General features: G+C 31.2%; 1 protein-coding gene across 1 annotated transcript; it reads left to right on the top strand.

The window, feature by feature from the left end:
• Positions 1-217: 217 nt before the first annotated feature.
• LOC140867070 (polygalacturonase-like) lies at positions 218-6,673 on the top strand. The gene is made up of 4 exons (XM_073272143.1): positions 218-689; positions 3,679-3,968; positions 5,825-6,053; positions 6,335-6,673. The coding sequence occupies exons 1-4, from the start codon at positions 252-254 to the stop codon at positions 6,554-6,556; spliced, it is 1,179 nt and encodes a 392-aa protein (XP_073128244.1). The 5' UTR covers positions 218-251; the 3' UTR covers positions 6,557-6,673.
• The last annotated feature ends 5,691 nt before the right edge of the window (positions 6,674-12,364 follow it).

Below are 12,364 nucleotides of genomic sequence, written 5' to 3'. Positions count from 1 at the left end.
GAAAATAGAGATCACGAATTTCTATTTTGAAACATAGATGACGGAAAATAAAGGATAAAGAAATTTCGTAGTACGAAATCATATATGAATTATTACGTAACTGAAAACCGAATTAACCGTTGAATATATAGCTTAATTAATTAATTCTCATGCAATATATATATGTGTGTGTATTTTGTAAAGTTGACTCCTTTAATTTTTCTTCACAGTCTTTTTGTCCAAAATTATAGCATGAACATTTGAAAATTTTCATGTTTTCCTTGGTGCCTGGTGTTTTGTTCCTTTGTTGCATATTGCCTTGTCATATTTGTAATGGACAAGGTTCATCAACTTACAATGTGATGGACTTTGGTGCTACACCGGATGGGACGACCGATTCGACTCGACCATTCAGCAGGGCTTGGGCATTGGCCTGTGGCGACAAGAACATGTCCACGATATATGTGCCTCAAGGGCTTTATCTGATCAAGGCGGTCGAGTTCCGCGGTCCATGTAGGAATACGACCACGGTTCGAATCAACGGTACACTTGTGGCTCCGGATGATTTTCGAGACATGGGAAACTCGAGCTACTGGATTTTGTTCATTAAGGTCGACCGGCTTTCGATCCTTGGGGGAGTTCTTGATGCTAAGGGTGCTGGTTTTTGGGCATGCAGGATCTCAGGTCAGAATTGTACGGTTGGAGCAAGGGTAAATTTGTCCATTTTTTTTAATTTTATTTTTAAATTTTTATGTGGCCATTTTCACGAATTCTTTTTTCTAATTTTCGTTAATATTACACGGGGAAAATGATTTTTTGGCGTACTAACTCGTCCAATTTCGATTTTAATTCAATATATAAATTGTCAAATTTTGGTTTTGATGCATTAATTTTTAATGTTCGGTTAGTTTGGTCTGAAAATTGCTTACGTGGTGTCGAACAAGTCATCATTTTCTGGTATCATGTTAGCACTTTGGTAAAATAGAATCGAGGGCAAAAAAAAAAAATTAAAGTTATTACACCAAACCAAAATTTAAATATTTTGTGAATCAAAACCTAAGATAGAATAAAGTGAACCGGAGGTTTCATTTTTCCTATAATATATATTATAACTTATAAAAACACAAAATCTCCTGTGAGATAGCCTCAGACAATTTTGTGAGATGCGCATATCTCTTATCTAGGTAATACATTAAAAATATTTTTTTTATATCAAAATATTATCTTTTGTTGTAAATATGAGCATGGTAGACCCGTCTCATGGATAAATATTCTCACAAGATCATATCAACTTTTTGAAATAATATAATACCCTATAATATTTTTGTGCCATCTCAAAAATTATGAACATGGTTAATTAAAAAAATCCATTCTAAAAATAAAATTTTGTTTTTCCTAAGTAAGATTTTACTCATTTAATTGAAGATCAGTTATTGATTTTTTTAAAATTTAATAGAAATATTCACACTGGTTAAGTTGACTATTTATCTGAAAGTTATTTAATTATGTTTTTTGTACATACAGTTATGAATTTTTCGGACAGTTTTATGCGTATGCAAGTATGTAACATACATAAGTTTTTACATTAAGCATATATAATTTAGAGAAAAGTAGATTTTTAGTCATCATACTTTCATGTCAAAATATTTTTGATCTCTAAGCATTTCAACGCAACATTTTTAGTTCTTAAACTTTAAAAATTACAACACAATTAGTCCTTGTCATTTATTTTATAGTTAAATATATTTTTGAGGACTAATTTATTGATATTATTAAATTTTAGGGACCAAAAAAAATAAAATTAATAATAAAAATATTATGAAAAGATAAAACATAAAAATATTAAATTAGACTCTCATTTTAAAAATATTTTCATGTTTTATTTTTATATTCAAATTGAAAAAAATTAATTTTAAAAATAAAATAAAAAAAAGTCAAGATTAATTTTTGTACACTTCCTTTTTTTATTTATTTGTAATTTATTATTAATGTTTACAAATGTAATTATATATATATATATATATATATATATATATTATATTTGAGTTCTTTTATGGTGTCAAATAACTATGCACAACTCCGTGCCCACCATGTATAAGTCAACTCACCAATTGTGCTGGTCATTTATATTTGATATCTTATGAAAAGTTAAATTTTATTTAGTTCGTATCTTACTATTAATAAAAGTAAATAATTAATTGTATTTGATACCAAATCTAGTTATTTAGTATCAAAGATATTGAATAAATTTTATTTTATGAAATTATTAAAAAAACATATTAAGAAATGTGCATATTAAAATATTTATATGATTTTTTAATTTTGAAAACATATTCGACTAGTTTTTATGTAAAAACTTATATACTAAAGTAGATTTTTTTTATTTAAATAAAAAAACAGTAATAAATTTTATTTATATATAACATCATTATAAAAAGATTTATAAGTATATTTTTGCTGTAGGTATTTGGTTATTTATGTTCTTTATTTTTTCATACTTTTTTTAATTCATTTTTGCTCCCTATAGTTTAATAAATATCATAAATTAGTCTCCAAAAATATATTTAACCTTAAAATATATGATAAGGACTAATTGTGTTGTAATTTTTAAAGTTTAAGTAGCAAAAGTGTTGGCTTAAAACTAAATTCCAAAGAATTCATAAAAAAATTAAATATCATTAAAAAAATCAGTTATGTTCATCAATTTTTAGCTCTTTGATGTCACGTTAATTAATGTACCCTAAGGAAGTTGACTCTATATATGTCTATTGTAGCTCTTAAATACCCTACACCATGTTATAGGCGCCTCAAGTATTTTGAATATACATGCCCATTTATTCATATATACATAGGGATGATATATCATATCGAAAATCGTATATCATATAATATATCAAAAATTACGGTATAAATGTTATATCGATACCATACCGAAACCCTCGGTATACTGATATTTTTGGTTCATATAAATAACATAACGGTCATACCAAAATTTACGGCATATCGAAATTTCGGTACGATATCGGTATATACCGTTTTATATCGAAAAAAAACATTGTTTTTTAAAAAGTTTAATAAATTTAATGTTTATAAATATTATATATTTTTAAATTTTTTATATTGTTTCGGTATTTCGGTATATCGGTATATACCGAAATTTTCAAATTTCATATCGTTACCATACCGAAAAGTTCGATATTGTTACCGTATCGTACCGAAATATTCGGTATTTTTTCGGTACGATAACTTCGGTATACAGAAAATTCGATATTTTTTTTCCACCCCTATATATACATGCACTAGCAACAAATTAATGACATAATAATTGATGTACACATATTTTTTAATGCAATTATTTTTTAAAAAAATCTTTACGTTATCGATTACGAATAAAAAATCATCTTGAATTTTGTGAAAAAAAGCTGAAAAATATTTCCTAAAATCTCTTCCAAAGACTACTTGTCAATTTCTATACATGAAACAAAATAAAAACAATTCTCAAGTACTATATGAGATTTATATTTTTTCAATCTGGAAGCCTCATATTCCTGAATTATTTTGGATTCTTCGTCCTACATGAGCTAGCCTCTGATTTTGATCGATGGTTAATTCGCTAAAATTTGTGAATAAAAATTCATAATCAATTAATTTTAATGCTTGTGAACAATTTTTTATTGGTACTTTCCGGTTGACTTTCAGTCCATAACATTGAATTGGGTCAACGATGCCCAACTCAAAGGCCTAACCTCCATCAATAGCCAACTCACTCACGTGGTGATCAATAGCTGCAATAATGTAAACGTGAGTGATCTAAGTATCACTGCGCCGGACTTGAGCCCCAACACCGATGGCATCCATGTCCAAACATCGACTAATGTTACCATCACCAACACCAATATAACGACCGGCGATGATTGTATATCGATCGGGCCGGGCTCATGGAACTTGTGGATCGATCAAATACGATGCGGGCCCGGACATGGACTCAGGTAATTCATTTTTGCATGAGACAATAGTTTGGGGTGTGTGCGTATCAAGTTCAGTTCGAGAGCCCACACTTTTTTTTTTTTTTTTTTTTAACTTAGGTTGTACTTGGATGGAAGGATTTCAAATTCTTGGATTTCAAATGTATTTTTGTTTTTTAGAAAAGTAACACCATAAAATTCAAATTCACTCTCTTAATTTTAATTTATATAGTATTTCATATTAATTAGGATGAATTTTAATTCCATCCAATAATGATGTAATTTAAATCTATTCTACTTTATATAACTAATGAGTAAATAAGCAGGTAGTGTATGGATTTATAAGAATTTGCTATATTGTTTCATCGTTAATCATAAAATACAATCGAAATTGACCATTACTTTTAAATCATTCTATCCACATACATCTTTTAGTGTTCGAGCTCGAATTTATAGTTTTAATAAAACTCGACTTGAACTTGTTATTTTACATCTCTCCCAAAAAATTTGAACAAGAGATCTACATTATTTATTCCAACAATATGACATTAATCAATATCGAAACATCAAAGCATCAACCAACTTTAAAACGTGATATTCTTCAACAATATATTAATTAAATTTGATTTTATACACAATTTTTCATTTGGAAATACTATAATAATAATAATAATAATAATAATAATAATAATATTTATACTCCAAAAAGTGTTAATAACATCCCATATATATAGTCTAATTAATTTATTATTAGAGAAGATTACCCTCATAATATATCTTAAATAATAGAATCTTGCTTAAACAAACTCAAATACTAACTTTTGTTTTATTAAACGTGAAATAAACTTTTTATTCAAAAAAAATTAAATTTTAATATTTCTAAAAAATAATGTAACACTCTCCTTTCGTATTGCATATCTTCTTAATTCTTTTGTTAAAACTTAAAATTCAAATTTCTAACTAATTATAATATATCTTATAAACTAGATATGCTTAATAACAAAATTTTTATTTAAAATAAAAAATTATTTATCAAATTCATATTTAATCATTCAATATGCATCTACATAATATAATAGAATTCAAATAACTTATTTATATATAAAAAATAATATTTGTGTTAATCATAAATTATAAAATAACAAAATAATATTTATTTAATATTAAATTTTTAGATATTTTATCTCAAACTTTAATAAAAAAAATTCAAATCCCAATGTTAGGGTGCAATAATTGTCCCAACCAGGTAGAGCGATCGAACCATGACGATTGAGTTGTTGTGCGGTTTAAAAAATTTGAGTTGCACCATTACCACCAACTATAGCTTTTGGTAAAGCGGCAAGCGCTTGGTCTTACGCCCAATATTCTATATATTTATATGAAAAATTATCAATAATATAATTTCTATATCTATACCAAAACTTATTTTAAAATATAATAATATTAAAGTTAAAATAAAAATAATTGTTTTGATATTTTTTATATATTTTTGTTTATAACAATATATTTTGAAAATATTTCAGAAATATATTGTAAGGGAAATTTCGTCTAATAATAAATTCATTAGGTTATATTTATTATTATTAACAATTTTTGGAGTGTAAATAACAATCTCCATAATAATAATAATAATAATAATAATAATAATAATAATAATGTAGTACGTCTCTACTCTCTTGTGAGACGGTCTCACGGATCTTTGTCCGTGAGATGAGTCAATCATATTCATATTTACAATAAAAAATAATATTTTGGCATAACAAGTAATAATTTTTTATGGATAACTAAAATAGAAGATTTTTCTCAGAAAATTGATTAGTGAGACCGTCTCACAATATTTTTTGTGTAATGAGAGTTATTTGTTTTCCCCTGTTTAACAGCATTGGAAGCCTGGGCCGAGAATTTGAGGAAGCAGGTGTCCAAAACATAACAGTTACAAATTCAGAATTCAACGGATCAGATAATGGGCTTCGTATTAAGACATGGGCCAGGCCCAGTACCGGGTTTGTCAGAAACATCACATATCAAAATATAATTATGCAAAATGTTGATAACCCAATTATTATTGACCAGAATTACTGCCCTAACAACGATGGCTGCCCTGGGCAGGTATGGTTCAAATTCAAAAAATTATTTTTATTTTAAATTTTTCGGAAATTTTCATTTTAATTTTTCAAAATGGTATTATTACGTCATATTTCCTCCCAAATATGACTTTACATCTGACATCATGTCTCTAGTTGGAAACAAGAAATCGGGTTCGTGATTAATTATAATTTATAACAATCTCCTCCCCAACTCGAGGAAAAAAATAAAATAAAATTTATGAGTTGTGTTATGCTATATTGTTGTTCTTCTTGTTATTAATGTTAATTTTGGAATTGTGTCAGAGTTCTGGAATTAAAATAGAACAAGTCACGTATGAGAACATCCAAGGAACATCAGCCACACCTGTAGCCATGATATTTGATTGTAGCCCTACCAATCCATGCGCTGCCATCAGATTGCAAGACATAAAACTCACTTATTTGAACACAACTAAGGCACAATCGTCTTGCAACAACATTGGAGGTACCGTCTTCGGTGTTATTTTACCCGAAAATTGTCTGTAAGAAAGATGTTATATTAAGAATATTTCTTCGATGTAGCATATATCGTCCTGTAAGGGAATGTGTATCTTCGGATTTTATACTAGGAATATGTTTGGTGAACTTAATACCTAAAAGTTATTTAAAATAAGTAAATATTGTTTACGGATATATTTGGCATGTTTTTTTTTTTCTAAGGAGCTTATAAATTACATCAATTTATCTTTTAGAATTATATAAAATTTATTTAAATTAATCGAATAATCCCAGCACATACTCTTATATCCCAAAATTTCCTCGACTCCATTTTCCTATTACTCATCTCAATCTCCTCACGAATCATGATCATATTTTTAGCTATTATTTGTCAATATATCTTTAGGGATATTCTTAGAGATTTGTTTGTATTTTATCCTTGTATGGCCTAGCATTATCCTTGTATATCTATATTGTATTAGGTGTTTATTTGGGCTTAACTAGTATTGATATGATCTCATTACTTTGTATATATACAAGTTATTGTGATCAATAAAATCATTTATTTACAAAACCTTTTATGGTATCAGATTCTTATGGCTCACTCCTCTAAACCCTAGCCCTACACTATGTCTTCGGACAGCGTCGCCTCGGCCACCCTCACGGCCCCTTCTTCTCTCATAGCCATTAACGTGGCAGCCCAAGCGTAGTAACCCGATTTTGGTTTAAGATAATCAACTAACTAAATCTGTTTAAAGGGTTAAGAGATAATTAAGGGGTCCTCAGTTGGATTTAAGAAGTTAAAAATCGGATTCAGAAACAATCGGAGATGGTTCCAAGGGTTCTTGTGTTGGGACAGTTCGGAAGATCCGAGGAGCAGTTCGAAAGAACCAAACTTGATCGGAAGCCATGTTGGAAGATCAAATGTACCAAGCAGTTCGAAAACTCCAAATCTCCTTGCAGTCATACATGGTATGGGTTTTGAATGGTGCTTGTACTTGACTAATTTTGGAAGCTCCGAACTATGTCAGCAGTAAAGTGTTGTCCTATCAGAGACACACATCCGATAGAGGGAGTTCGGAAGGATGATCGGAAGTTTTGAATTACGTTCGGAAGCTCCGAACGAGACATCAAACGTTCCAATCGTGGTCTATAAATAGGGACCAAGATTTTCACTTCTCTTTGCCAATTCCTCAACTTTCTCTCTTGTTTCTAGTTAGCCTTAAGGGTTTTCGGGCGTCGTATTCGAGGACCAGGCGGCGACGAAGCGCTAGTGGGATCGTAGAAGTGTTGTGCCTTGAGTTTAGGGCAATCATCATCAAAGCGCTAACTACGGACGCAGATATATTGCTAGAATCTAATTAGCTTCAGCGGGTAGCTATTAGTCTAATTAAGGCTTTTAGAATGATATAAATTATATAGTATACATTTTATTATAGTCTTGGATACTAGGCTGTTCACCTAGACTTGATCTATAGAGGTACGTAAGTACTGACTGAGATATCCAGGTGAGTATGCATTCTTATTTGTTTCATTTTATCTGTTATGATATTCATATGAAGCATAATCATTTATCACGTTGAGCCGTATCTCCTTCGAGTAGCCATAGTTAGTTGGGCCGCTAAGCCCTATATTGTGGACGATTGGACGTCACGATTCACATGGATGACGGGCACGGAGGGCTGTAATTTTTCGAGGATATTTCTCAATCCACGTCCGGTTCTTATGCTAGTAGTCCAGAGGGGTACTTCCGAGTGACACTAGACAATTTTGCGTCTTCAGTCTGAGCATAAGTTTCTCGTTGATCTAGTCACCCGGTCCCCGTCATTTTGCATGCACATATAGGTTTTTATGGTATTTATTGTACTAGGCGTTAACGCTCACGTCCCCGTGTTTTCATCTTGGACAACCCATTCCACGAGGCAGGACTCAGGTTGGATGACGCAGGCAGGAGTGAGCCCCGAGGCGAGAAGCAACGCCGTTGACATTTTCGGAAATCCGTTTTAGTGTATTTTATTGCTGATTTGGTTTGATACACTGTTATTTGATTTGGTTGTACCTTAAGCAGCATTTTAGACTATTCTTTCAGATTTGAGATTTGTACTCTGTTTTCCACTGATTTTTACCTGATCATTTTCATTTAAGATTTAATTACATGCGTAAGAATTGTTTAGTAGCTGATTCTGGTGCGGGTCGCTACATTTATAGTATTAGAGAATGCAATAATATTTTGGGACATAGAACTTGTCTTTAGGGTTTGAACGTCGTGTTCCTTTGTAGATGGCAGGACAAGGTGGCGAGAGCAGTCAGATAGTGTGGGTCAATGGGGGAGACGATGATGAGGGCCGCAATCGCCTCCGAGAACATCGCCACCATCACCACAAGGGCCATCGTCGCTTCGACATGCATAGGTTCCTCTAGATGGGTCCCAAGCTACTAGCAGCTCTAGGAGAGAGAAAGAAAAAGAGCGCTATTGTGCTTTGAAGGCTGGAGAAGTAGCGCTATTGCGCTTCAATTAGAGTTTGAAGAAGTGCTTGATGGCTGCGCAGCTGTGTTTAGGTTTGTGCGGAAGAAAAAAAAAGGCAGAAGATTACTCGCTCGAGCAGCAACTTATTACCGCTCGAGCGGAGTGGAAAATTTCAAAAGGGACAGAAAGTTGTTCGCTCGAGCGGTTACTTATTACCGCTCGAGCGAGACGACGCATAGAGTTTTAAATTTGGAAAATTCTTGTTTGGGAAGGAATCAATCTTTTGGAGATTTGGGGCATATAAATAGGTCTTCTTTCATCAGATTAAGGGTTCCGGACATCACAACCCAGAGAGAAGACGTCTAGGAGGCTAGAGGCTTGGAGATTTTCTTCTCCTATTTTATTTCTTAATTTTTGTTGATTAAATTTTTTTTTGTATATTGTTTTCAATTATTGATTAGTATTTCTTCAACAAAGACGGCGAGATTGGGCCAAACAATTTTATGTCGAACATGTGGATTTTGATTTGGGATTTTTAGATTTTTATTAAGATTATTGATTGTTGGATTTATGTTTTGTTCTTGTGAATAATCTGATCAATTATTTACTTGCTTGTTAATTGATTCTGAGTCGACATATAAGAAATTGATTTCGATCGCTCCAATAATTGACATATGGTTAAACCGACTAAAAATAGTATTCGGTTTTAGTATGCGGTTTTAGGTGAAAAATGAATTCTCATAATTCACAATGCATTTTGAATTTGATTAGAATTATGAAAATTAATCCGTCAATATTTTGAATAGGTTTAACTGTTTTAGAAATAGACTATTAAATAAATTAGGAGAATTCGCCGTGATTTAAGAATAAATCTGGATCCTAGATTTGCCACTTGTTTGCATAATTTGTTTGGTACTTGCGTGTGTCTTGGTTGTCTCGTTTTAATTAAATTTATCTTTCAGCTATTTTATTTCTTATTTTTTTAGTAATTAATTTTTTATTTAATTCATCGCAACCTTTTTATTATTCTGTCTAGATTAAGCTAAATAAGTAATTCTTGAAAATTGACTACAGTCTGTGTGGGATCGATACTTGAACTCATTGTCCACTTTATAAAACTTGACCTGGTACGTTTGCCAGTATAATTTATTTAAACCAAATTTAAGCCGGTCAAGTTTTTGGCGCCGTTTTCTGGGACTGTTTAGTTAATATTGAGATAGATTATTTGCTTGAGACTATACATTTTTTTCTTGCATTTGTTTAATTCTTAATTTTAATTTTTCTTACTTGTGAGGTGCTTGGAGATGGATCATCGACAGGTGTTCACAAGGTTTGGCCTAGTATACTTGCTAGTTGATACCGAATTTAGCGGTCAAAGAGGTAGAGAGTTTATCTCATCTGGAGAAACTTTGGGAAATTTTTTCACAATGGGAATTTCAAATACCCTTAGTTGATCATTTGGCTTGTTGATTAGGTATTCTAGAAACCCTTGTCCACCTTTTCTAATAATAGAACGTGCTTCTAAAGCGGATATAAGGGCGTCATTGTGAAACTTTTTATTATGGTTCTCAAAAATGGCTTTTCCTGAATCTGTGAGTTCTATCTCTTTTGTATAACAGTTCACTTGAGATTGGTGTCTAAACAATCAGTCCTTCCCTAATATGATATCATATCCTTGTAAAGGGAGCTCAACTAAATCGACCAAAAATATTTTCTCATTGATTTCAAGTGGGAAATCCTTGTAAAGTACATTACTGGAAATTTTGTTTCCCATTGGTGAACTCACTTCCAAGAAGTATGGTAGCTTTTTAGATATGAGATTTAGATTGCAAATAAAACTACTGGAAACAAAGGAGTGAGTTGCCACATTCCCTATCCAAACTCCTTGTAGGAATTGTGTCTCTATTCGAAGTGTCATAGGTAGTAACAGATCATTTGAACTAATAATGTATGCGGAAGCGATTTATAAAAATAAAATTACAATAAGGTTCTTTGATACAACAAGACTTATTCTTAACAACTAGTAGTACATAAAATATTAGAAATGACAATACTTTATTTTACTAGATAGACGTACTCTGATGATCATAACATAGACTACATAAAACATAAATCTAGGCCTTATTTGAGGCAAAAGATGGATCATTCACTGCCATTTTCTTCATTTTCCATTTCTGGGAACCTTGGCTCTGAAAATTACAATAGATAACAAATATGGAGGTTAAGTCTTTAAGGACTCAGTGAGAATAAATAATTATTCATAGGATGATATATTTATTTGAAATAGTAGTAACTATTAGGAGTAACAAAGCTCATATAAGTGTGAAGAATTCAATAGTTTAGTAATAACCATTCCGATAATGATGATGATGATGAGCCAAAGTGAGCAAATATACCCGGACCGAAGTCACGTTATTCAGATGAACCATATATCTGAGTTTAACCCGTTGTTCATTGGACTCAATATCCAGAACGAAGTCCGTTGTCCAGTGGACTCAATTTCCAGACCAAAGTCTGTTGTCAGGGCTCTCTCTCTTGGTTAATAATCTTGATCATTCAATCATTCGATCTTTCGATCATACATTCATTCGTTCGATGATGAACCATGACATTATTTCATTCATAGAAATACAATAATCAGGTATAAGCAGAAACAAATCAACAAAATAAGAGAAAAATATTTGTGATGAAATCTTATTATAATTCCTAGGCAGAATGCCAAAAGGGTTTTACGAAAAGATAATATATATTACTCACGGAATGAAACCTCACCTCAATATTTAATATCCGAATCAGTAGATGAACTTCAGATTCCTATAATTTTAGGATATTTCATATGATAGTAATACTACTGGATGCTAGACTAGTTCATGATCAAAATTTGTACTCAAACAAGTATGGACCTCTTTGATAATTTACAATAAAATTCATAATAATTTGAAAATAGTTCAAAAAATTCCGAAACATTGACAGTAGGTATAACTCATAAAGTTCTACAACTTTTGTATTCAAAGTGTTTCAAAATTCCAAGTCGATTTTGCCCAAATTTAACTTTTCCAAACTATTTTTCTAGATAATTTGACTATCGGAAAAAGGCTGCTTCCAGCAACTTTTACGATCATCGACTGACCCATTGGTATACTAGACATTACAGTGATCAATGTTTATTTTGAAATCTAAACCAAAAACAGTCTTCATGATTGAGAAATCAAAGCCACAATCTTGCATCCAACACACTTTAAATCAAGTATTTCATAGATTTAAGGATTCCTTGAAAAATTCATAACAATTCGTACACTTGCCTAAAAATTATGAAACTTGTAATATCAGTCTAAACCAAGTGCAGAAGTCGACGGAAACAAAAATTTCCCCTTTTTGCTGGCGCGTGT

This window comes from Henckelia pumila, chromosome 4 (genome assembly GCF_033568475.1).
Source record: "Henckelia pumila isolate YLH828 chromosome 4, ASM3356847v2, whole genome shotgun sequence".
Taxonomy (NCBI): domain Eukaryota; kingdom Viridiplantae; phylum Streptophyta; class Magnoliopsida; order Lamiales; family Gesneriaceae; genus Henckelia; species Henckelia pumila.
Note: the sequence above shows the minus strand (reverse complement) of the source record. Positions and strands in the feature narration are given on the sequence as shown.